This window comes from Castor canadensis, chromosome 3, assembly GCF_047511655.1.
Source record: "Castor canadensis chromosome 3, mCasCan1.hap1v2, whole genome shotgun sequence".
Taxonomy (NCBI): Eukaryota; Metazoa; Chordata; class Mammalia; order Rodentia; family Castoridae; genus Castor; species Castor canadensis.
The window spans coordinates 136928845-136956705 of NC_133388.1; the positions used below are offsets into that span (position 1 = coordinate 136928845).

A 27861-nucleotide genomic window follows, 5' to 3' on the forward strand; every position below is an offset into this window, starting at 1 on the left:
TAAAACTGTGCACTATCTACTTAAAAAGAGACACTGATCATTTCTGTATTTACTTTAGAAGAAAAATTCACATTTTCTGTTCTTTGTATCAATATGTACTTTTTCCAACAGTTCAAAAGTAAATAATGCTCCTTTATAAATCCACTAGAGCAAACTTTAAAAAAAATTTACTTGGCTTATTCCTTCCCCTCAAGCTATTCAACTGCCTTGTGTGTGTGTGTGGTGCACTAATCACACGCATGACTGTGTGACTATGCAGTGAACATGCAGAGAGAATCTCACCCAGCTCACACTATAACAGAAGGAAACAAGTCAACGCCATACCTGGATTATTATTAACATTGCTTTTGGGTGGCTTCTGAACAGGTTTAGGAAGCGTAGACTCAGTCAAAGCTTTATTAGCAACAGCTTGTTGGGCCTTCTTTATGCTGCTGCCTTCGGATTCCCATGACTGCTCACCAAGACTCAGCTGCACTGAGAACATCTTAGAAAAACATAAGCAAAGAAAACATGAACATTTTTTTTCAGGAAATAAAGTGGACAGTCTGAGAGAAAAACAACATACCACGGAATCAAAATCTTAGAAGTGACCTTACAGGTTATTTACAATAAAAATCACATTCTACCTAGTGAAGCAATTTTAAGAGACTATACCAAATTGTTCAATCCCATACAAAGGATTAACAGCAAGTCTAAGTATACATTTTAAGTAGAATAAATCAAGAACAAATCTCTTCCTTAAATAGAATCACAATGCTAGTGTCACTCAAATAGTCCTCAGAAGAATAGTAAAGTACAAAGAAGTACAAAGAGAAGCTGTAAGAAAAGCAAAAAGTTCCCACCACAGTAACACTTTTATAAAATCTAATGCCTTAAATGTCATAGTTAGGAAAATGTAGTTAATCACTCAGGCAATCCTATTAAATATTAATCACCAAGAAACTTAATCCCCACAATGAACATTTAATCAGTCAGCAAATTCTGTTCATTTTAACCTCATAAATATTTCTCAGTCTTCCTCCTCTTTCTGTAAATGACATTACAGACCCAAATTTGTATCAGCAGCAGCATGGACATAATAATCTCCCAAATGATTGCTGCTAAAATTTTCTAAAATTCAAACCCAATTGCATCACCCTAACCATCATCAGGTTAAAAACCTACAACTGTTACGATTTTAGCAAGGCAAAAAAGTTCTTCCTGTACATTCTCACTTCACACACACCTTTCCCCTTACATACTCCATATTCCACCCATACCATATCTTCATATGGGCCCAAAACCTATTTTTTACCTGTAAAATTCAGGTTACAAAATATGGAGACAATCAGTTACTTCTTTTTACTTTCCAGTATAAACATAAAAGAATTTATTAATTGCAAAAAAGAGAGACAAATAAAAAGAGAGAAAGGGAGAAGCAATTCACTAGATGTATGAGATCCTCTATAAGACTGATGGCAAATTTCTCATCAGAAACCACAGAAGCTAGAAACCAGGGGGACAATATATTTAAAAAGCTGAAAGGAAAAATTATCAATCAAGAATTTTGTATCTGTACTGGTTGACAGTGATTCAAGTTGAAACTGCAGCTACTTGGGAAGCTGAGATCAGGAGGATTGTAGTTCCAGGTCAGCCAGAGCAAAAACATTTGTGAGACCCCATCTCAATGGGGGAAAAACACTGAGCATGGTGGTGCAACCTGTCACCCAGCTATGGCAGGAAACATAAACTAGGAGGATCATGGTCCAGGACAGACCCTATCTCTAAAATAACCGGAGTAAAAAAGGGCCGAGGCAGGTGCTCTACCACTTGAACTACACAAGTCATTACTTCCCCTCAAGATGATGAGAAGGGCCTGGGATGTAGCTCAGTGGTAGAATACCTGCCTAGCAAGCCCAAGGCCGAGTTCAAACCCCAATACCACCAAAAAAAAAAAAAAATTTCAAGATGGTGAGAAGAGTATTCTATAGCACTCTGAAGACATTAAAATTTCAATGGATTCCTAAAGAATCAGAGGCAAATCAGAATTCTCCTTTCCTCCAGAATCTTCCCTGGTAGCCTGGCCTTCATTTACCAAACATGGGGGCAGGGAGGATTCACTACCAGAGTAATTGAGCTCTTTCCTCCTAGAGTAACACCAACAATGTTCAAAAGTAAAACCTAATATTTATAAGCTTCAGGAGGCACAGACCTAATTATAATTAGCCTAGCTAAAATACCAAGGTCAGGAAGAACCTGACCACACTGTTTCTACTCTTGCTAAACTAAACTTGCTTCAGCGATACAGTGCTCCTCAGATGAAATGCTGAGTTTATGGAGCTCTGAGAATTGGAGTCATTCAATGAATGCTTAGAGAACACTCATTCTCTGGACTGTAACTTGAGAGTTAGGCCAAGATCTTAAAGGCAAACATGAAACAATGACTAGTTATTTCAAAGGAAAATTATTGATTTATTCTTTTAATGAACATGCCAAATTCTTCTAACATGTCCTATTTTACAGATTTCTCTTTGGACGTGAGCACACAAAAATTATTCTTTCCACTTCACAGTGTTTTCACTTTTAACCTACAGAGCAATGTAAAGAAACTTTAAAAGAATTATTTTAAAATAACAAAAATCCCACTGCCAAAATAGCAATCACAAAGTCTTAAAATACTTAATCAATAATAACAATAACTTCATTAGCCCAGCATGGTGGGGCACTCATGTAAACTCAAAACTCATGAGACTAAGACACGAGAATTATGAGTTTCAGGCCATATTGCAAGACTGGATTTCAAAAATCTAAACAATAAACAAACCAACCAATAGTTTGATGTACCCAAAGTATTACTAAAGCAGAATAACTAAAGTGGCATCCCCAAATAAAGTGATTAATGACACATACTACGTCAAAAAAATGCATATTTTGAAAATACAAAAAGACCAACTATAAAATTATCTAATACTTTTCCTTCTTAAACCCATCTTTCATTAATAGACTTAGAACAATGGGGGGGAAAAAGACTTTGAAAAGCAGAGTTGTTTCAAATAAAAATTTTCCTTGTCCAGTGTATTCTTGTTTTCTTTCTGCTGCGGTGCTGGGGATGGAACCAGAGTCTTACAAAAGCTAGTCAAGCGCTCTGCCACTGAACTAAACCCCTAGTCCATTTGTTAAAGGGATTTTTAAAATCTCTTTAATGAAGAAATTTCACTCTGTTTTCCTAGGCATTATTTTAGTATTTGCACCCTCCTTTCAAATTTACAGCAAAAAAAAAGGCCCTTTTTCTTTGTGTTTTTCAGAAAAGCTCACTCACTGATACCTTCACAAAGAGTTAACTCAATTTTTCATTTATTTATTCATTCATTCATTCAACAAGTACTTCATTTATTCATTCAACAAGTACTTGTTGAGTGCCTCCTCTGTGCACCATTCCAGGCCCTGAGAATACAGCAGTAAGCAAATAAAAATAAAGTCCTGCCCTCACAGAGTTGAAATTATAATTGGGGAGGAGGGGGAAACGAAACAAAAAAATAGTTAAGTGCTACTGAGAAATATAAAGGAAAGGCATATGACAGAGATCAGGAATCCAGTCTTAGATGTATGAGTTTGAGAGATCTACTAGACATTCAAGCATAGATGATTAATAGACAAATTATATATACAGTTCTAGAGTACAGGGGGCTCTGAGCTAGAGACAAATTTGGATGTTGACAGCATGTGGATATTATTTAAAGCTATGAGACTGTATGAGATCACTAAGGAAATAAAGTCAAAGAATGAGAAAAGGTCCAAAGTCTGAAACCTTGAAGATGAGGAAAAAAATGTCTGGGAGATTAGGGGGAAAAAAAATCAAGGGAAACATTAAAAATGTGGCCAATGAGGACTTTGAGCACATGATAAAAGCGAAAACACACAAGGAAGGGGTGAGGATAGGTAAGACACCTAAAAAACTAGCTAGCATTTGTTGCCCTTAACGCAGAGAAACTAAAGCAGATACCTTAAAGCAACTGAGGCCAATAGGAAAAGGGGAACAGGAACTAGAGAAAAGGTTAGATCAAAAAGAATTAACCTAGAAGGTTAATTCCACGCACAGGAAATCAATGTGAGTCAATGCCCTGTATAGCTATCCTTATCTCAACCAGCAAAAACCCTTGTTCCTTCCTATTATTGCTTATACTCTCTCTACAACAAAATTAGAAATAAGGGCAAAATAGTTTCTGCTGGGTATTGGGGGGGGGGAGAGGGAGGGGGCGGTGAACCAAGCCTTGTATGCACATATGAATAATAAAAGAAAAGAAAAAAAAAAGGAGTTGAATACATTTTGCCTCTATCAAACACAGCCAACAGATCAAGTAACAAATAGTACTGACACCTGTGATGTTTAACAATGAAGCTGCTGTGACCTTCATTAGACCCGTTCTGAATGGTACGAGTAGTGGGAACAAAATCCTGACTAGAGGGCAATGGCAAACAGCTAGCACAGACAACTCTTTTAAGGAGTTTTGTTATAAAGGAGAGGAGAAATGAAGTTTTCAACTGGAGGAAGTGCGGCCAGATTTTTTAAGATATGGAAGTTAATAAAATGTCTGTATGTTCATGGGAATGATCCACTGGAAAGGGAAACTGCTGACAGAGAAGCAAAGTGGTGGGAAGGACAAAGGCACAAGGGAAGGGAAGCTGGAGGAATGGTGCATGGAGTTGTGACCTAGCATATAAATAGAAAGATTGGCCTCTACAGGCAATTCTTCCATAATTCAGAAGAGAAAGAGGAGTTCATATTTGGGGTTGGGATTTTGCCAAGCAATTATCTATAACCAAGAAAGGTAAGAGAGCTGAGGGTGCATACAAACAAATCATACAGAGTTTAAACTGAACAACGAGCTTTTTAAAAGTAAGGGAGGCGGGAGTCAATGGATTTGTATAATGGAAGGACCGTCGAAGTCAAACTACTAGACAAAACGATATAGACAAGAGAAGAGAGAGATAAGAGCTTCAAATAAAGATTATGGAGGGTATTTCAGATAATAGTAGTGATAAGGTCAAGAATGCAGTTACAGGAATGAAAGAGAACAGAAACAAGGTAATTGTAGATGATCAAGGAACTAATGGGTCAGCATGTGGGGACAATAATCTATTTAGATATTAAAATCACCAAAAATCAAAATGGAGACTGGAGGTGTGGCAAGTTGTAGAGCACCTGCTTTGCAAGTTCAAAGCCCCAAGTTCAAACCTATAATGGGACAATACTGAATGAAGGCGCACCATGAAAAATGTGATGGAACCACCCATAGGTCAATACATGATTATCATGAGATATGGGGAGTTAGTCTGGTAACATGAAATTCAAAGCTGGGGGACTAGCCCAAGAAAGAATACCTGGAACTGGCAATGAGGAGCAAAGAAGGACTTATGCCAAGGGAAAAGTAGTAGAGTGAAAAATACCTCTAACTAAAATCAGTGTGATGTAAAAGTAATGAACAACATATATCATAATACAACCCAGCAACATATATCATAATACAACCCAGGACTGCACCTGAGAGCATTAGGTCCTGCTGGGGGCCCAATAAAGGATCAGAGAAGGTTTTGCCAAGTTATGGAAGATGTGTTGTGTTCAAAAACAAGTAAAGACAGAAAGACATGTTAGCAGAAAGATACGATAACTCAGGCAAATGCAGGGAAATGTGAAAATAACAAAATATTCTAAGACAGCAAACAGCTGTAAGGGCAAAATGAGTAAGAAAGTCAGGAAATATGGCTACACAGATACAGCAAGGCCACAACTAGTTTCTCTGCTAATATAAGAGCAAGAGATAGCATGAATGAATTAAACAGTTGTCCATAACACCTTCATAAAAGCCTCCAATAAGGAACAAATGCCAGATTTTACTTTCAACTCATTTTCCTTACTTTGAGGGAAGTGATAAAACAATTAAATAACTCAGTATAGCCAATTTGCCTAAGAAGATTAACCAGCTCTTACAGGATCAATAAACTGCTTCCCATTGCATATAAAAATTTATGATTATTAACATAATAGCCAATATTTTAAATGTGTCAAGAAAAATTATGCACAACTGAGATTTTTTTTAAACAAATATAGTTAAATGTACTAGCTGTAGATTTCATTACAGGTATATCTATATAAACATGTATATAGCTAAATATAAATATAAACTGACTTTCCATTTAAAAGAACAATCTTGTAGGTAAAGGTATACATAATACTACTGCTATACACAATTTTCACAAATGGTGAGTTTGGAATTAAGCATCGCATTGGAAAAGATGTACTGACAGTTAACTATTGCAGTATTTGCTCCGTGGCCATTTTACTTTAGCAGCTGTGATTTAATGGAAAGAGCACTGTGCGCCTAGAACCCAAGCAACATATTCAAGTGCTGGTACCCACAGTTATTAAACTTTTTTATGCCCAAGATTCTTTGTCTACAAAACAAAAATTTAAAAATCCACATCTCAAGAATTTAAGACTTTTGCAAGGTTTGTATCTGAAAGAGCTTCATAAAACATAATAACCTACAAAATTATTTACAGACTTCAAAACATTATTAATATAGAATTAAAAGTCTTTAGGTCTTTAGGTCATCCACCACCCCCACTTCAAAAACATAAAGTACAATTAACACCTGACAAGTCTGATAGTTTGATAAGAATGTCTCACCGCCTCTCACCATAACCTTACCTTCGAATGAGCAGGCCCGCTTTCATTCAGAAGTTTATACTGGGGTTGGATGCTATTGAAGCGGGCTAACTCATTTACCAGACACACTGGAGTTTTCTCTTTAGGGTTTGCCATTTTATCTTGGAGAGAAGCTGTAAATAAAAAGGCTGTAAAGTTTTTGTCAAGAATAATTTTACAAAATGGAAGAAAAAGTCGTTTTGACGTTTTAGACTGAAGTTAGATTGTATATATGAATTATTTTCATGAATTTTATATTTCAAAAAATCGAGTCATATAATGTCTTCTGCTTTATGCAACAGAAGTATGTATGACATTTTAAACAACTAAAGGTACCTTTTTTCTTAGGGTATCTCTTCTCTCAAGTATCTGTGTTGCTCTCTATATATACATAACAGTATACTTAAAGGTTTTTTAAAAGATTATAATAACTAATAATTTATCATAAATGTTTCTGTTCTTTCAAGAAATTTTACCATAAACAGATTAGGTCTTTTTTTTTTTAATGGTACTGGGGTTTTGAACTCTGGGCCTCATGCTTGCTAGGCAGGCACTCTACCAGTTGAGCCACTCCACCAGCTCAATTTTTACTACTATAAAAATAAGTTTTCTCTACCTTTTTATGCCTCCATCTTTTTTTTTTCTGCCAATTTTGAAGCAGAATGTTGTAAGTTCTAGACTTGGGAATGAAATCCTAAGAATAAGCACTAGCTCTTCCAGCTATGTCTGGTAGTTGGTAATTAACCTTAAGCAAATTAAACTTGCTTTTTTTTAAAAAAAAAAGGAAATTTTGAAAGTAGAAAAATTAGCAGCCACCCATATGGTGGTACACATCTGTAATCACGGCACTCAGGAGGTTGAGACAGAAGGATTACAAATTCAAGGTCAGCCTGAGCTACATTAAGGAGACCCTGTCTCAAAAAAAAGCCGGGTGGTGGGGTGGCTCAGGGCTGTAATCCTAGCTACTCAGGAAGTGGCAATCTGGAGGATCACAGCTCAAGTTCATAAGACCCCCACCAGCCTCAATCAACAAAAAAGCTGAGTGTGGTGGTGCCTGTCTGTCATCCCAGTTCTGCGGGAAGTATACATAAAAAAACATGATCCACACAGGCAAGGTCATAAATTCCAAGGCCCTATTCAAAAAATACCTAAAGCAAAAAGGGCTGGTCATGGCTCAAGTGGTAGAGTGTCTCCCTAGCAAGTGCAAGGCCTTGAGTTCAAACCCCAGTACCAAAAAAAAACAGAAAAAAATAATTTAACAGATGCCCATGTACTGAAATGTTAAAATGAAGTGAAATGTTAAAATTTTCCACATTTGCTTTGAGTCTTCATTATTATAGTTATCAATCTTATTTATCTTTTCTTTTTAAAAAAAAAAGTAGTGTTACATTTCAATTAAGTTCCTTTTTTCTTTTCCAGAGACTACTCCTATATAAATTTAGAATATATTCCTCTAAAATACATTTACAGATATACAGTTGTATTCATGAGGAAATATGTAGTACTGACATATTTGGTTTAGTACTCACATATGCACCATTATAAGAAATTTAGCATTTTCACAACTTACTTCTTCACTTTCTTAAGATTTTAACTTACATAGATCTAGTGCATTACCTCTAACTGATGCAGAAGTTCATGAAAACACTGTAGCAAATTTTTAACCCCTCCTAGACTGGAACATTCAGGTTGCTCTTCACTCCAGAGAACATGCTGCCAAATGGCTCTTGGAATGAGTGTACCAAATAGCCTCCTCCTGTCAGCATGACAATTACCACTGCTCCTCAAGCTTGAAAATATGGACTGTGATCCTGTGTTTCACTTTTTTACACTGTGATGTTTACCTAATGGTATCCCACTACTGTTCTGGGGGTATGTTCTCCACTATTATTTTAATTTGAATCCCCAGATTACTAGGAAATATTGCTAAATATCTTCTCTTATGTTATGGATCATTGTGACCTACTTCTGTTCTTTTTTCTTTATTTTATGTATTATAGTTTTCTGTCTTTTCTCTTATGATTTATGCTTTTTTAATGTCTTATTTAGGAAATCCTTCCCTAACCTTCAAGGTCTTAATAACTCTACCTAAACTCACTAAATTTTCTATTGTTTCTGTAAACTCAAGGTAAGAAATCTATCTTATTGCTGGGCATGGTGATACACACCTGTAGTCCCAGCTACGCAGGAAGCTGAGGTAGAAGAATCACTTGAACCCTGAAGTTTGAGACCAGTCTGGGCAACATAGTGAGACCCTGTAAGAAGAAAGAAGAAAGAAAGAAGACAAGAGGAAGAGGAGGATAAGAAGAAACCTATTCTACTTAATTCACAAGGTTACTGTGAGGTAAAGATTTTAAGATTTATGGTGTGGCTTTCTAAAATATACTGTAAATACAAGGTATTACTACAGCTACAGCATATTTTCCTAGTACTCTATCTAATTATTTTATCTCATATTTTTCCTTCATTTTATTTACAGACACATTAAACTGCTTTTCTACTTTTCTTTTCTTTTCTTTTTTTTGGTACTGGGGTTTGACTTAGGGCCTCAAAGGAGCTAGGCAGGCACTCTACCACTTGAGCCACTCCACCAGCCCTTTTCTTTGTGCTGGCTATTTTTGATAGGATCTCACAAACCGTTTGCCTGGGCTGGCTTTGAACCTCGATCCTCCTGATCTTTGCCTCCTGAGTAGCTAGGATTACAGGCGTGAGACAACAGCACCGGGCTTGGTTTTTCTTTCATCTCCTATTGATCAATGCCAAAAAATATTTTAAAATGTTTGCATAAAACATGCAAGAAGATGACTCCCTGCTTCAACTAAATCACAATGTATGAAAAATGCATGAACTGAATGGAAATAGCCAAGTTTAGGAACTTCATCTACAAATTTTCTGTGACGTGACTTACTGTGGAAAATGGTATTCTTTTAAATTTCTAAAACTTTTCTTCTTTTGGTAATACTGGTACTAAACTCAGGGTCTCACGCTTGCTAGTCTCCACTACTTGAGTCACACTCCCAATCCTTTTTGTATTATTTTTCAAATAGGGTCTCCTGTTTTTGCCCAGGCCAGCAAGGACCTCAATCCTCTTCTTATTTATGCCAACCACATAGCTGGGAATGCAGGCACATACTATTGGTTGAGGTGGGGGGTCTTGTTAAGTGTTTTGCCTGGGCTGGCCTCGAACAGCGATCCTCTCAATCTCTGCCTCTCAAGCAACTGGGATTATAGCTGTGAGCCACTGCACCCAGCCTAAAACTCTTAATAGAACCAATAATTTGGTACAATGACTTAATCATGAACATTATGATTAAGAAATTCTTTCATTAAAAAAAACACATAAATACCTAGTAAGGCATAAGTGAGAAAAAAAAAAAAGGATCTAAGAAACCAATTCTAGGACCACTATGCCTGACAGTAGGATTTATAATTAAACCATTCTAGGAATCTTACAAGCCAAACTAACAACAGCAACAAAACTAGTAATTATTACTTTTAGGACTGGTACAAAAAGATAAAAGTCAAAAGAGGCTTAAGAAAACCTGCATTTTACTTAATTCACTACGAACCATGCAAGGAAGCATTTTATAACTTGTCCTCTTCAATCAGAAAGTTATTACAGAAAATGTGGTGACCTAAGGCTATAATCAATTTTGGCTCTTGCTTAGCATGACAAGAGACACTCAAGTGCAACATACAGCACAACTTATTTAATATCAAAAAGCAAAAGCCAGTTGGACATGGTGACACAGGCTGAGGCAGGAGGATCGTAAGTTCAAGACCAGCCTGAGCTACACAGCAAGACCCAATCTCCAAAAAAAAACAGAATAACAATTTGTTAAAAATGAGAAAACATCAGACTGGTAAACTCAGGAAATTTGCATAACACTGAAACAGTACTTATAAGACTAAATGTGTAATTTTCATAATCCAGTAGTGCTGCATATTTATGTTATGATGCAAAAAATATTAGGAGCACAGTGCATATATGAAATTTTTATATTGAAAATGTTTAATAGTGCACATTTTCTTTTAAGGAAGTGCAACTAAAAAGCAACATGGTATAAAACTTATATTCCATCCATTTTGACTTTCTGTTTCATAAAATTAATATGTATCCAATAAAACATTTTTTAAAAAACTGAAGTTTTAGTGTAACTGATGTCAAGATCCTAGTTTGATAAAGCTTTTTAATTAAAATCCAAATGCTGAAAAGGATATAGAAAATAATTATAATTGTAATGTTTTCCTTCACAAAATGATTGAAATTTTAAATAGCTGTTCTCTATTTAATCATAAATCTCATTAGCATTAACTACAAAACAGAGCTCAGTGATACAGTAATAACACTATAATTATACCAAAATTTGGATAAAGTATCTACAAATTCATAAAACAAGCTGCTCTATAAAAATTGAAATACAGGAGTCAGGCAAGGCGGCTCAAGCCTGTAATCCTAGCTACTTGGAAGGCTGAGATAGGGAAGATCAAGGTTCAAAGACAGCCCAGACAAATGGTTCAAGAGACCCCATCTCCAAAATAGCCAGAATAGAATGGACTGGAGGTGTGGCTCAAGTGGTAGAATGCCTGCTTTGCAAACTCAAAGTCCTAAGTTCAAACCCCAGTATCACCAAAAAAATAAAAATAAGAACTGAGATACAGGGTTACAGGTGTTGCTCAGTGGTAAAGCACTTGCCTAGCATGCATAAGGTCCTGGATTCAATCCCCAGCACTGCAAAGAAAAATACATATATATATATATAAATCCTATGTAACATTTTAGAAAAGTTAACCATACAAAAAGTGAGAAATACATACATTACATAAGTGCACATTTTCAAGAAACCTAAGTATGTCATTACTGAAGATATTTTGGAATAGGCTTCCATTATTTTGAGAGCTAGAATATGGGAGCCTACTTAGAAGTAAATAAAATTAATCGTAATGGATATCACAGTATAGACTTTGCTGCTTGAAGACAGCAATTTCCATATGATGGTTAAGAGCCTATTTTGAAGATCTCTGAGGGCTGGCAAGAGCGCTCAAGTGGAAGAGTGTCTGCCTAGCAAGAATGAGGCTCTGAGTTCAAATCCCAGCATCACCCAACAACAAAAAAAGACATTTAAGATCTCTGTCCCTTACTAATATCTATGTGACCGTGAGAAAGTATTTAAATCTCACTTTTCATGCAGTAAAGTAGGGTTAATAGTTTTTTATTACTGGATGATTGTATGGATTGAATAGATAAAATACTATTAATAATGCATTATTATCATGATGAACAATTATTCATTAAAACGTTACCATCAAAACTACTGATACTATTCTATAAATTTTTCTCATGGCTTTCTAAGTGCAAATATTTTGAATTAAAATGACCTGTCAGGATAAGTTGATTTTATTCATATAAATGTACTTCTTCCATATTCTGTTATTTTTCCCATTGACTTATTATAATTTCATAAGCTTGTCTCCAACAGAAAATGCTCAAGTGTTAGGTTGTTAGAGTGCCTCAAATGGTAAAGCACCTACCTAACAAGCATGAGGCCCAGAGTGCAAACCGAGTACCACAAAAAAAATAGTAAAATCCCAAGTGTGATACAAATTATACTTAATTTTTTATATGTATGTAAGGGAATATTCTATTGTAATTGATATAAAATTTATTTACAATATGACTCACCATAACTTTGGTAACAAATATTGATAAAAGATATAACAACAGTAAATGCATATCAACCAAAAACATTGATACTTTTTTTTTAGATATACTCTATTTTTGTATCATCAGAACATATAGTAGAGTTTCTGGGACTTGAATCTTCAAGTTATACCAAAATGATGTAGTTTGCAGTTTTCAATGACAGGCAAAATCTGTCTCCAAAGGAGCTTACAATCTGATAGAAGAAATAGATACATACAGCAAATACAATAAATTACAATGTGGCAACTCCTGCAATAAAGGTGTCACAAGGGCTCCTTAGGCAAAGGTAATATGGAAAGATAGGTTTTAGGAGGTGGTAATTCCAAAGATAAACCAGAGCATTGGAAAGATAGTGCCCAGGGTCTAGGAGACATTTAAAAAAAAAAGAGGTAGTAATTAAGTTAGTGAAGTAAGTAAGAAGTCATCAAGGTCAGAAGAGAAAGACAGTCAAAGTTTTCAAAGATGCAGGAAAAAGCACATAAAACATCCATCTGGCAGATCTAATTAACAAAATTAAAGAGCAGTGAAAAAAATGGAACTAAAATTCATAGAACGCCAAAAGTTTCCTCAACCAGAACTCAGAGCAGCAAACGCTAAAATAGATGTATGTCAACCAGATCTGCTGCTAGTAAAATAATATAGTCCTCCTTTGCTGTTGAGGCAAATCTCTCTACACAAGACTCTGTTTTACCCCTAGTACCAAAAATGACCTGCACACAGTCTCTATGTCTCTTTCCTGGCTTCCCTCTCCCTACTTTCTGATACGGGAGAGATCTCATCCTAATTCCCAAGTTAAAAAAATAAAAAAGCAAAAAAAGCAAAGGAATTTATCCTCCATAGGCTCTTGCCTTTTAGGAGAAACTAAAGCAAACCTTGTGACTTTAAACTACACCTGAACCTAAAGCTGTGTAAACAAAGTAAATGATGAACTACTCAGGTGTTGACTGCTCTACTGTAATTGTCTATCCACAGGGAAAAGATTTGTATTAAAATGGAAAATATGAAAATACCACAAAGCCTTGGCAAGGTGGCACACAGCTGTAATCTCAACAGTCAGGAGACTGAGGAAGGAGGATCTCAAATTCAAGCCCAACCTGGGCTATGTAGTGAATTCCAGAACAGGTGGAGCTACATGTGAGACCCTGTCTCAAAAACAAGGATACATACATACACACACACACACACACACACACACACACACACAAAGAAAAAACACAAAAGCACAAGAAAATTTGATGAAATATTTATCATAATTCTGTAACATAGATCTTTCTAGATAAGACAAGAAACTGATAATTAACAACATGAAAATGTAATACTTCGATAAAGTAAAACATACCATAAATGACACTTAAAAAAATCTATGAGCCATGAGGGAAATACTTGCAATATATGAAGACAAACGGTTAACATCTGTAAAACAGAAAGGTAATAGAAAACAATTTTTAGGAAAGGAACATGTCTTTTTTTTTTTTTTTTTTTTTTTTTTTTTTTTAGCAACACTGGGGTTTGAACTCAGGGCCTCACACTTGCTAAGCAGGCGCTCTACCACTCGAGCCACTCTGCCAGCTAGAAAACAATTTTTAAAGGGAAATATAAACAATCAATTCATATAAGGTAAGTTGAGCTGGAGATGTATAGCACTTGCCTACAATGCATGAGGCCCTAGGTTCAATCTGTAGCATCACGAATTTCAAAAAAAAAAAAAGAATGGTTCCATCTAAGATAACTGGTTGAATAAACATACTATTCAAAAAATTAAAACTCAAGTCCCAGTGAGATGTAACTTCTCCTACTAAAGATTTGTTTTGTTTTTTAAATTCATTTTTAATTGACACCTAAATATTATAGCTAGCAATGGGGTGACACAATGTATCTATTCCCTATTTCTCTCTACATATGTATACACACACATATACATATATAAACACACATATATACATACTGTGTAATGCTTTAATCAGATTGAGCACATCTCCTCAAACATTTATCATTTCATGGCAAAAACTTTCAAGATCCTTTCTTCTATCCAAGCCCCTGGTAGCTCACACCTATAATCCTACCTACTTAGGAGGCAAAGATCAGGAGGAAGTCAGCCCAGGCAAATAGTTCTCAAGATCCTATCTCAAAAAAAAAAAAGAAAAGGAAAAAAAAAGATCCTATCTCAAAAACCCAACACAAAAAAGGGCTGGTAGAATAGCAAGAGTGTCTGCCTAGCAAGCATGAGGCCCTGAGTTGAAATCCCAGTGCAGAAAAAAAAGGAGAGAGACAGAGGGAAAGAGAGAGAGAGAGCAATGACTCCCTAAACTATCTTCCACCATTGTTTTGGCTATCCTAAGTTCTTGAATTTCCATATGAATTTTAGAATCTTTTTGTCCATTCTGACAATAAAGCATGTAATTATCTGGAATCTAAGATTAATTTGGTAAAAATCAATGTTCTAACAAAGTTGAGTCTTCCAACTTGTGAAAAAGATATAGTCAGTTTTCATTAACATAACAGCTTGTCACTGATGGCTGTTTTCTGTGAAGTCACTTGCCATGAGTTAGTGGATACCAAACCACGGCTCCCAGAGGAAATATGAGGTTACACTCTACATAATCTTGTCTTACATGTGTTTGTCTAAAGACTCCCTACTTAAGATATAGATTGTTAATTCATTAACATTGAATTGATAGCCAAAATCACTATAATCCTGCCCTAATGAAGCTCACCTAACCCATGTATTTTCTGCATGAGGCACATCATCTTATGATTAGGAATAACCATACAGTGCTGAAATACTATGCCTGGGAGCCATCTCAAACAATGAAATAATCAACAAAAGCAAGAAACTTTTTGGTTACTGTATGAAAACAAAGCAGAGTTTGGACTTGTTCAACCTCAGGTAGGAACATGCACATTGAGTGACTCAAAATTTTTGCCAATCTGCAAGTATATACAAATGACAAAAAAAGTGCCACAAATATTAGCTGGGCACCAGTGGCTCATGGCTATAAGCCTAGCTACTCAGGAAGCAAAGATTGAAAAGATCATAGTTTGAAACCAGCCCGGGCAAACAGTTTGCCTATCTCGAAAAACCCATCACAAAAGAGGGCAGTTGGAATGACTCAAGTGGTAGAACGCCTGCCTAGCAAATATGAAGCCCTGAGTTCAAACCCCAGTGTTACCAAAAAAAAAAAAGTTAAAAGTGCCAAAAATACTGATTTTGGAACTACAAGTGAATCTTAATGAACAGACTAGTTCACAAATAATGAATCCATAAATAATGAAGATTAACCGTATCTCTCAATTTAGGCATTCTTAGCCTTTCTCTTAGCATTATTTTGTAGTTCTCAATTTTTTTATGTGTATTTAATATTTTTGATCCTACTAAAAATATTCTTTTGTTTAAATTTCTGATTCCTTGCTAGTATATAGAAACATAATTAATTTTTACATATTACCCTTATGCCCTGCAACCTTACTTTGCTTATTCATCAGCTCTAGCAGAATTCTGTCATATTTCTGACACAGACAATCAGGTCACTTATGAATAAAGCTTTATTCCTTCCTTTCCAATCTGAATCCCCTCTTTGGCCTAACTGCATTGACTAGAATCACTAGGCAAATGCTGAATGGAGCTACTGAAAGTAGGTGTTTCTGTCTTGTTCTTGAATTTTTTTTAAGTGTCCAATCCTTCTCCATTAAATACAATGTTAGCTAGTAAAGTTTCTTCATAATAAGGACATTCATGGCGGGGCAGGGGATAACAAATATAATGGAGAGGTAAACTTGCTAAAGTAAACTCAACTTAAGTTTGAAATTATCACAATGACATCCCCACATATTCAAACAAATTTTTTAAAAAAGGAAGTTCAGCCGGTGCTGAACTGTGGCTCATGCCTATAATCTTAGCTACTCAAAAGGCAGAGATCTCAGGAGGATCACAGTTTGAAGCCAGCCTAGGCAAATGGTTCACAAGACCCTATCTCAAATAGTTCACAAGACCCTATCTCAAAAAACGTGTCACACAAAAATAAAAAGGCTGGTGGTGTAGGCTGAGTTCAAACCACAGTACCGCAGGAAAAAAATAGAAAATTCACTCCCATTTCTAGCTTGCTGAAGGCTGTTATGTTATCATGAACAGTGTTATGGCGGGGGCGGTGGGGGGTGGGGTATGCCTCAAGTGGTAGAGCTCCTGTGTAGCAATACTGAAGCAGGGCAGAATTTTAAAAAAAGAAGAACAGTGTTAGCTCAGAGGTAGAGCACTTACCTAGCGTACTCAAGACCCTGGGTTTGATCACCACCATGAGGGGAAAGGGACATAAAATCAGATTTTTTCTTTTTGCAATTTAAACTTGAGTTTAATTAATTAAATTTCAACACATCACCAAATTCTTATGCTTTTCATAAAATAAAAAACTCTTATAGGGACAACCAAACACCAATATTCTTAAAAGCCAGTAACCTGAATCCCAACTTTTTTTCATTTCAATGTTTCCAAACATACAAATAAAACTTTGCCTCACTTGCTCATTACCTGGCTTGAAAAACTTTAAACTCTGTATCTCAAAGCCATAAATGACATTTCTTCTATTAGAAAAGCAGCACTTTCAATATGTAAACATCTTTATTTCACAGTAAAAAGCAGATAAAAATAAGTGCCCCTGCTCTTAGAGGATGAAGTCAGCAACCTTTCTGACATAGGCTAACTCACCATGAACGCCCAACAGCTGAACTGAATGGCCTCCAAGTGCAGCATTTATGTAGTCTTATGTCATAATTCATCTTGCTGATCCTGCTGACAAAATTAAAATAACTACATCCATTTAAAATTTAAAATAGAGCAGCTTTTCCAGAGGAACTATCTCCCAAAATTGTATCCAGAACTCATGTTTAAAATACTAAGTTAAATACTTTGTATGTGTAATAACATAATCAGTATTTCTGACAACCATAGTATAAGAAGTTAAAAACATTACAAAGACTATGCATGTCTTCTGATTATATTTACAGAGAATATTCCGTAAGAACATCATGTGCAATACTGCACATTAAATTATAAGTAGTATATAACCCATCCCGCTACAAAAATTATCTAAGATGATTTGGAGAGAGGGGAACTGTTTTTGCCTCTAAAGCTTATATACATTAGAATTAGTTAAAAAAAAAAAAAGCCACTGAAAATGGCAAAATCTAGAAGAATTTTCCAACATTTGCTCTTTTACCTCAGCATTTCCTTTAAGCTTTTGAACCTTGAGAGCTGCAGAATTATACAAATGCGTTTCAAAACAAATCTTCATTTTAAGCACTGCAGCATCAGGCATCATTGAGGGTCCAAGTTCAACAGGTCACCAAGGAATTCTTTTGGCTGCAGGTGACACCAACTTCCCAATCCAAGAACTTCCTTAAAGGTATTAATCTGTTTTTTGACCCAGCTTATCAATATGCATGTGTTTAACATCAAATTTAACAGATTCTGTTGGGAAATTCTGGTCCTCCATCACCCTCTGGACACCTCTGAAAACAGACAGTACTTTCTCTTGTGCACTTTGACCCAGTGATTATTTCCAACTGTAGCCAAAGCCCTAAGCATCTAGGTCAAAGGCTCCATGTCTTCCTTTAAAAAGTCACTCTCCACTTCTCTGGACAATTCCAACACAAGTACCAGAGCTTTACCAGCAGTTATTCTCATGTTTACACCATTGCAAGAAACAAGGACTGGAAGTTAAGGAAATACATCTCCAACTTTTTCTTCACTTCACTGATTAGGTAGGTATATGGTCAGTAATAACGTACAGTAAGAAGCAACCTGATATGAAGCACTGCAGTACGAGTGCTGCAAATAATATTAGTGTCTTTCTCTGAGGACTTCGTAAAGGTTATTTCCCAAACATTCCAGACTTGAATACAGTTCAGTAATGTCACTGCAGCAATAAAACAGCAAAGCAAGTTGCACAAATTTGCTTAGCTTGTATACTAGCTGTCCCATCACAAATGATTTTCTTTAGGATTAGTCCAAGAGTTTTTAAAATCTCTTCACTTTCAATCCCAGGACCCAACTGAGTGCAAAGAACAGCTTCAGCTACATGCTGCTTCCTTTTTTTTTCCCACTAGTATTTAATGCTATCAGTAAAGATCATTCTTTTTTTCAGAATAAATTCTTGGGCTGGCAGAGTGGCTGAAGTAGTAGAGTGCCTGTCTAGCAAGCATGAGACCCTGAGTTCAAACCTCAGTACCACCAAAAAAAAAAAAAAAGGAATAAATTCTTAAGAGTATTTCTGAAGCCAGGTGTTTTTAATACTGTCAAGAGCTGCCTGCTATGTCTTAACTAGTGGTTAGGTCAATTAATCCCTTCAGTTGTACTCTTAAGTCTTCTCGAGTTCCTTATCAAAGACTTCTGGTCCATCTTCAAAACTGTGATCCGATACAATGCATCTTTTTCTCTAGGTATATGTTGGATTTTGTCAAAGGAGTTTCTGCGTCTACTGAGATGATAATGTGGCATTTCTTTTTTAATTTGACATGGTGAATTACATTGATGTTTTTGGTGGGTGTGGGTTTTTGGGGTTTTTTTGTTTTGTTTTGTTTTCTGGTGGTACTGGAACTTGAACTCAGGACCTCACATTTGCTAAGCAGGCATTCTATCACTTAAGCCTTTCCAGTAGTCCTGATTTTTTTAGTGTTAAACCAGCCCTGCATTCCAGGGATAAACCCCATGTGGCCATCAAACATTATCATCTTAATATACTGTAGAATGAGACTTTTTAAAACTTTTAGAATTTTGCAATTATACTTGTGAAAAGTATTAGTTTGTGGTTTTCTTGAATTATTTTTTTTTTTGGCAGTATTGGGGTTTGATCTAAGGGGTAGTATGTCTGCTAAGCAGACATACTACCACTTGAGCAATGCCCCCAACCCACGTTCTTTTCTTATCATGTCTTTGTCAAATTCTTTTACTCCAGTAATAATTTACATCATACACCTTGGAAAATATTTTCTCTACTTCAGTTTTTTTTGAGGGGTGTACAGTACTGGAATTTGAACTCAGGGCCTCATGCTTGCTAGGCACTAGCCCATCTCTAACTATTTGAGCTTGATCCCCAACCCATTCCAGTATTTTCTTAAATTCGTATTTCTTTCTTAAATATTTTTCCCATTGGCCAGGCACTGATGGCTCATGCCTGTAATCCTAGCTACTTGGGAGGATTGTGATTGGAGGTCAGCCTGGACAAACAGTTCATGAGACCCCATCTCCAAAATAAACAAAGCAAAATGGAATGGAGGTATGGCTCAAGCGACAGAGTGCCTACTTTGCAAGCCTGAAGCCCTGAGTTCAAACTCCAGTCCCACAGGCAGAAAAAAAGTTAGTATTATTGATCAGTGAAATTATCTGGACTTGCAGTTCTCTTTGTGGAAAAAAAAATTTATTAATAATTTTTATTTCTTTAATACAAAGCTATTCAGATTATCTACTTTCTTCTGCTTACTTTGACATTACTTTGCCCTTCTTTTACTGGTTTCTTAAGTGGAAAGCTGAAATTATCTACTTGAGATCCTTCTTCTTTTCTGATACTGACATTCAGTGCTACAAAGTCCCCCAAATAGTTTTAGTGAACACATCACATTGCTGTTATCATTCAGTTTAAAATACTTTCTAATTTCCCTTTCATTTCTTTTTTCTTATGGATCAATTATGCTATTTAATTTCCAAATATTTGGGGATTATCAAAGGATCTTCCTATTAATGACTTGTAATTCCACAGTAATCAGAGAACATTCTGGTATTTTGCCTAGTCCCCCTCCCTTCTCCTGGGACTCTGAACTACGTGTACCTTAGCCTACTTGGTATCATTCTACAGGTCACTGATATTGTTGTCTTTCAAGTCTTTCCATCTTGTATTTTATTCTGAAGTCACAATTCCTATGTATTAAAGCTCACTGATGTTTTCTTCTAGTGTCTTATCTACTATTAATCACATCCAGATATTTTTAATGTCAGATATTGCATTTTTTATCTCTGTAAGTTACATCTGGATATATTTTTATATCACCTATTTATTTTTACATGATGCTTTTGTTTTCCTCTTCCTTCCTGAACATTTACAGTATATTAGTAGCAGCTCTTCTTACTGTCTTTTTCTACTGAATCAATCATTAACCTTTTTTTATCTTGGCTATGAATCACATTTGCCTTCTTTGCAAACATTTTAATTTTTATTCAGGTGAAACTGACATACATCAAGTTAGCCTATTTGCAGTGAATAATAATACAGTAACATTTAGTCCATACACACGTTCTTTACAATTGCCCTCCTCCCCACCCCCTTCTAGTTCCAAAACATTTTTATCTCTCCAAAAGCAAACTCCATGCCTGTTAGACAACTGCTTCCCATTCCTCCTTAAGCCTAGGTCCTGGTGACCACCAACTGGCATCTATCTCTATGGATTGCCCATTCTGGATGTTTCATATAATTAGAAGCACACAATATGTGACTTTTTTATCGTTTTTTACATTTACTCAAACGTGTATACATTGTTTGGCCATCTCCCCCTACACACCCGCTTCCAGGCAGAACCTGTTCCAGATGCCCTCTTGTTCTCCAATTTTGCTGAACAGAGAACATAGGAGGTAATAAGAAAGACACAGCATTTTTGCTAGTTTGAGATAAAGATAGCTATTTAGAGAGATTCCTAGTATTGCTTCCATAAATATGTGATTTTTTTATGTCTGACTTTTTTCACTTGACATACTGGTTTGAAGGCTCATCCACATTGTGGGGTATATCAGTACTTCATTTCTTTTTAAGGCTAAGTAATACCGTGTGAAATGTAGATACCACAATTAGATTGCCCATTTATCCATCGACAGATATTTGAGCTGTTTCCATTATATTTACATATTTTTGTGTACCTATTTTTAACTTCTTGAGGAAACTGCTAGGTCGTAACAATTATACTCTTTAGTTTGAGAAACTGTCACTTATAATTCCTAGTAGCAGTAGAAATGGGTGAGTCATTTAAAATTCCCACTAGTAGACTGGAGGCATGGCTCAAACATTAGGGCACCTGCTTTGCAAGCATGAAGCCTGAGTTCAAACCCCAGTCCCATCAAAAAAAAAAAAAAAAAAAAATTCCCACTAGCAATATATGAGAGTTCCAGTTTCTCCACATCTTTACCAACATGTGATTGCTGGTCTTCTGATCCCAGCTATCCTAGTAGGTATGAGTGGTATCTTGGTTTCATTTTTATTTTTCTGATCATGTATAATGCTCAGCATTTCTTCATATACATCTTCTTTGGAGAATTGTCTACTTGAGTCTTTTGCCCATGTTTTAGTTGGGCTGTCTTTTTGTGGCTGAGTTCTAAGTTTTAGTTTCTTTTGTTAGGGGGTTTGTTTTGTTTTGCCCTGGAGACAGGGACTTGCTAGGCTGGCCTCAAACTCCTAGGCTCAAGCAAACCTCCCGAGTAGCTGGGATTACAAGCCTGGTTCTTTTCAGGGTTTTTTGGTTTTGGTTTTGATGGAACTGAGGTTTTGAACTCAGGGCTTTGTGCTTGCAAAGTAAGCACAGTGCCATTTGAGCCATAACTCCAGTACATTGTGCTCTAGTTATTTTTGGAGATGGGGGTCTTTCCAACTATTTGCTTGGGTTTACCTCGAACCACAATTCTCCTAATGGCAGCCTCCCAAGTAGCTAGGATTACAGGTGTGAGTCATTGTCCCCTGGCTTCCAACTATTATATTTAGGCCACAGATCCATTATATTCCAATTGTCCCAGAACAATCTCTTGAAAAGATTATTCTTTCCCCACTGAATAGTCTTGGTATTCTTGTCAAAAATCAGTTGCATATACATGTATGCTTATTTCTGTACTCTCAATATTATTCTACTGGTCTTTATGTCTCATACTTATGACAGTATCACACTGTCTTTGTAGTAATTACTGTATCTTTGCAGTAATTTTTTTTTCTGGCACTACTGGAGTTTGAACTCAGAGCTCATACTTGTTAAGTAGGCACTCTACCACTTGAACCACTCTGCCAGCTCTGTAGTGAGTTTTAAAATTGGGGAATATGAATTCTCCAGCTGTGTTCTTTTTCAAGATTGTTTTAGCTATTTGAGCCTGTTCCAATTCCATATGAGTTTGAAAATCAACTTTTACATTTTTCTGACTAGAAAAAAGCTACTGGAATTTTGATAAGAGATTGCACTGAATTTGCAACTTACTTTAGGTAAAACTGCCATCTTAACAATATTAAGACTTCTAATCCATGAACACAGTACATTTTTCCATTTACCTATGTCTTCTTTAATTTCTTTCGTAATGTTTTGTAGTTTTCATTGTACAATTTTCCCATAAAGGCTTACTCCTTTATGCTTCGGGGTATTATGTAAAAGGAATTTTTAAGTTTTCTTTTTGGGATTGTTCGTTGCTGATACGTAAAAACACATAGTTATGTTTATCTTGTACCTACATGCATGCTAAAATTGTTTATTAGTTTTGATGGAGTTCTGTGTGGGTGGGTGTGTGCATTGTGATTTTATGTATGTAGGATCACTGTCATCTGTAAATAGTTTTACTTCTTTCAAATTTGTCTTTATTTCTTTTTTGTGTGTAACTGCTCTAACTGTAATTTCCATTACAACTTGGTAATAGTGGTGGAAATGAGACAAGGAATTGTCTAATTCCTGATCATAAGAGGAAAGGTTTCAGTTTTTTACCATTGAGTTGTATATCAGCTTTGGGTGTTTCAAAAATGCTTAATGATGAGGACATGATGAGACATTCCCTGCTATTCCTATTTTTGAGTGCTTCTATCATGAACAGCTGTTGGAGCTTGTCAAATGCTTTCTGTATCGATTGAAACAATCATGAGTGTTTTCCCCTTTCATTCTATTTGTATAATATACTGCATTAACTGATTTCCTTACGCTGAACCACCTTTGCATTCCTGAGATAAATTCCACATGGTCAGCGTACATATACATTCCTTTAAATATGCTGTTGGATTCAGTTTGCTAGGATTTTACTGAGAATTTTTGTTCTGGAGTGTTCTCTGGTGTCTTTTGTTTGGCTTTGGTATCAATGTAATACTGGTCTCAAAGAATGAATGAGAACAGATTCTTGCCTTCTTTTTGTATTTTGGAAGAGTTTGGGAAGAACAGTGTAAATTCTTTAAATATTTGGGATTCCTGGGTTCAAGCCCCAGCATTGGGAAAAAAAAAAAAAAATGGGGCGAACTCACCAGAAAAGCCATCTGGTCCTGGACATTTCTTTGTTTGGTAAACTGTGTGTGTTTTTGTATGTGTTTAGGGGAGAGGGGAGGTTGGCATTATTTTGCTTTTTTGTGTTTTTCTTAATAAATTCAATCTGTTTACTTGCTAAAGATTTGTTCAGAGCTTCTATTTCTTTTTGAGCCAGTTTTAGTAGTATGTGTCTCCAGAAATTTTTCCATTTCGTGTCATATAATTTGTTGGTATACAATTACTTATAGTATTCTCCTTAATCCTTTATATTTTTGTTTCTTGAAACAGAGTTTTGCTATGTAGCCCAGGATGGCCTTAAACTCCTAATACTTCTGCCTTCCAAGTGCTGGAATAAGAGGCTGTGCCACCACACCCAGTTCTTTATATTTCTTTAAGATCAGTAATAATGCTCCAACATTCATTTCTGGATTTAGTTATGTGCATTTTTGCCTTTTCTTTGTCAGTCTAAAGGAATGATTTTGTTATCTTTTCAAAGAACCAACTTTTGATTTCACTGATTCTCTATATTGTTTTCCTATTCTCTATTTTATCTCCACTATAATCTCTATAATTTCCTTTATTCTACTTTATTCTTCTTATGCTAGTTTCTTTAAGGTATAAAGTAGGTTATTTAGGGGCTAGAAGAATGGCTCAAGTGGTAGAGCCCCTGCCTCAAAAGCATGAGACCGTAAGTTCAAACCCCCAATAGTGCCAAAAATAAATAAATAAGATACTTTGTATGATTTCTCTAAATTTATTAAAGCTTGTTTCATTATCTATCATATAGTAGAAAATGTTTCACATGTGCTTGAGAAAAAAGTATGCTTTGTTGTTGCCAGGTGTTCTGTGTGTCTCTTAGGTCTAGTTGGTTTATCTGCTGTTCAAGTCTTCTATTTCCTTACTGATCTTCTGTCTGGAAGTTCTACCCAGTATTGAAGGTAAGGCAAACATTTTAATTTTTATTGGATGACAATAACTGAGTTATAACATTGTTGGATTCTGAATTGTGTTATATTCCTCTAAATAGTGTTTCAGCACAGTTATTTGGACTCACTTAGGCCTTCTGGTACTCTTCCCAATGTCTCATGTGTTACAACTTTTTCAACTATAAGCTGTGTAAACATGGCCTATTTCCAGCTTTGTGTGAGCTCTGGAAATTGTTTTTCTTACCGCTTTCCAGTAAATGTTTTTCTCTGGCTCTGGTTAGGTCCTGATAAGCATCCATAAATCAGAACTCAGCCAAGACTCAAGACTCAAGGAGAACCTGCTGCTGATCTCCAAGTGGTTTATTTGTCTAAAAACTCAATGATTTACCCGAATGTCTGCCCTTCATCCTCCTTTCCTATCAGCCTCCAGAGTCAGGCAGCAATGACATTACTGTAAAATGCTAAACATTTGGCCTTCACTAATTCAGTAAGTCCTCACAACAAGCTTATGAGATAAGCATCATTATTTTTTAAACTCTAGGTCATTTGTTTCTTTTGGGGGAGTAGTCGGGATGGGACTGGGGTTTGAACTCAGGGCTTCACAGTTACAAAGCAGGAGCTCTACAACTTGAGCCACACATCTAAGTCCATTTACACTGGCTATTTTGGTGGTGGGGGAGGTGTCTCACAAACTATTTGGCCTTGGGCTGGCTTCAAACCTCGATCCTCCTGGTCTTAGCCTTTCAAGTAGCTAGGATTATAGGTGTGAACCACCGAAGCCTGGCTAGTCATTTGTTTCTTGATAATCACACCCTGGCTTATAATATATTCAATAATAACTTTATTCTCTTTATAATACCTGGCTCCACTTTTCCTTTGCACTGAGATTCTGTTTTCTCCTAACTGACTTTGGTCAAGCCTTAACACTTAACTTCCATACTTCCAACATCTATGACTAAACCCTATTAAAAGGAACAGAGTACTTAGATCCCTATAAATTTCTTGTTTCTAGGTTTTCCCAATACTACAACTCACTTAATATTGACTTCTTCAATTTCTTAGGAAACCCTGATCAGTCAAGAATGCCTCACCAGCTAATCTAAAAGAAATGGCCCAAATGCAGTCACACATTTAAAAATATTATTTTAATCACATGTATGTTCTTAACTTACATTGCTGCAGCTTAGTATTAAACTGAGCTTCATTTCTCTAAGGACTTATAATTAATCACCAGGATGAAAGGCCCTACCTACTATGGTACTCTGGGAATTAGTAGGTCACCATTCATTATTTGTTGAATGAAAAAAAAAAATTATAGGCACTAGCTCAGAAAAGTCTAAGGTTATAACCAAACAAAGCCATTTGCAAATAAAAAGGAAAAGATGACAATGGACACATACAAGCAATTCACAAAAGGTAAAACACAGAAAGAAAAACAAATATAAGTAAATCATAGAAATGCAAACTAAAATACCACTTTTTGTCAGACAGATTTACAGAGATTAAAAATTTGTCAGAGAAGTAAAGAAATCACATTCCCATATACTATAAGCAGATATGATTTTTTTATTTATGCATCAATTTTGGCCAGTGTTTCATTTCTAAAAATTAGCTATAATAATGGGAAAAATAAATCTCTCTTAAAAATGTCGCTATGGAAATGACCCAAACAATGTATGCACATGTGAATAAATGAATACTAATAATAAAAAAAAACAGTTTTCACTATGGTACTACCTACCATATAAAAATCTGTCCAACAATAAGGGCTTGGCTAAATAAACTCGTTCTTCCAAACTAAAGATAATTATTAAACCACTTCGGAATTTTATATATTGTATTATCCAGTTTTCTAAAATAACATAAATTCACATAAAAACATACCTGCAAAGGAAAAAAAATCTAGAAGTACACACCCCAAAATGTTAGCAGTGATTCTCTCTGTTAAAAAACAGTGGAAATTTTTTTGTGATTTTTTTTTTTTTTTTCTCTTTTGCTAATCCACACAAAGTAAGTATGGGTTACATGGATAACAGTACACATTTTTTAAAGGTAAAAGTAAAAGTGAAGACCACAATTTAAAGGTAGAAAAATGCTATTATCATAACAGAACATAAAACATTTTCTAAATTCCATAATAATAATAAAGTCAGGCAGAGTTAATATATAAATATCAAATCATGGTGTAATCCAGCATCTTAGTATAACCTAGTTTTAATTAGTTTTAGGAACACATATAGAAGAATCTGTTAGAATAAAAAAGTTTAGTTATTTGGACATTTTGGGAAACAAAACTTGCCACATAAAAACTTACAACTAATCCTAGAGACAGTATTGAAAGTCAATAGTAAAGATGTCAATTGCTTCAAGTTGAAGATCAGCTCAAATTTCCTTTTCATCCCCTTTCACTTTTATCTTGCAAACCCTCACTCTCATAAGTGGTCACTATGAAAATAATCAAAGATAAACAAAACATTTTAAGTTTAAGAATTCAAATTTAGCCAGGCACCAGTGGCTCATGCCTGTCTGTAATCCTAGCTACTAAGGAGGCAGAGATCAAGAGGATCACAGTTTGAAGCCAGCCTGGACAAATAGTTTGAGAGACCCTATCTAAAAACTACCCAACACAAAACATGGGTGGCAGAGTAGCTCAAGTAGTAGAGCACCTGCCTAGCAGGCATGAGGCTATGTTCAAGTCCCAGTATCACCAAAAAAAAAAAAAACTAAAGAATTCAAATTTACATTTGGCTAAAAACAAAGTTTTTATAACATCTATAATTCCCAATTATGTTAACTTTTCCCCTCAGACTTGAACTTTCTTTTTTTTTTTCAACGAGGTCTCACTAACCTTGACCTCTAACTCATGCTCCTCCTGCTTCTGCCTACTAAGTGCTGGAATTACAGACTTGTGTCATCATGCCCAGCTTAAGACTTGAACATTTTGATGGGTTGAAGTTAGTTAGTAAAAATAAGGGGTCTTTAGTTGATCCTAGGACTACATGTCTTTTTACAGGTTAATTATGTATCTCTCCAGGCGATGTCTAGACAAAGCCCAGGGAACTGCTTGTGGTCATACAGACCAATTCCTAAGAATTGTATACAATGCCTAATTCAATATGACCTGCAATGTACACCAAGTTAGTAAGTCCTCATTAGTACTAATCCATACACTAATGTTCAATGAAGTTGGCTAGTATAAAATGATTTGTACCTGTCTACAGAACAGGAAACAAATTATTCTAATTGCAACCATACAATTAATGGCAGGTATCCACAGAACATCATTTAGTGGCAACTTCACACCTACAACACAG

At 35.7% G+C, this 27861-nt stretch overlaps 1 protein-coding gene and 1 pseudogene across 16 annotated transcripts in view; both read right to left on the bottom strand.

The window, feature by feature from the left end:
- Nucleotides 1-27861, bottom strand: part of Stau2 (staufen double-stranded RNA binding protein 2) — a 316438-nt gene that overhangs the window by 277950 nt on the left and 10627 nt on the right. For 4 of the 16 annotated variants that reach the window (XR_012446346.1, XM_074068715.1, XM_074068718.1 and 1 more), the window contains exons 1-2: nucleotides 6689-6834; nucleotides 325-484 (exon numbers count right to left, since the gene is read on the bottom strand). Coding sequence is in view for 15 of the 16 variants with exons in the window: in XM_074068715.1 (XP_073924816.1) it covers nucleotides 325-484; nucleotides 6689-6802 (274 nt within the window). In the remaining variant the exon portion in view is untranslated. Of the gene's footprint in view, nucleotides 1-324; nucleotides 485-6688; nucleotides 6835-8853; nucleotides 8941-11381; nucleotides 11418-13728; nucleotides 13803-17088; nucleotides 17170-26861; nucleotides 26877-27861 lie in introns of those variants that run through there. The other 12 variants (XM_074068728.1, XM_074068727.1, XM_074068726.1 and 9 more) reach the window with 10 other exon arrangements.
- Nucleotides 17180-23344, bottom strand: LOC109692108 (interferon-related developmental regulator 1 pseudogene; annotated as a pseudogene).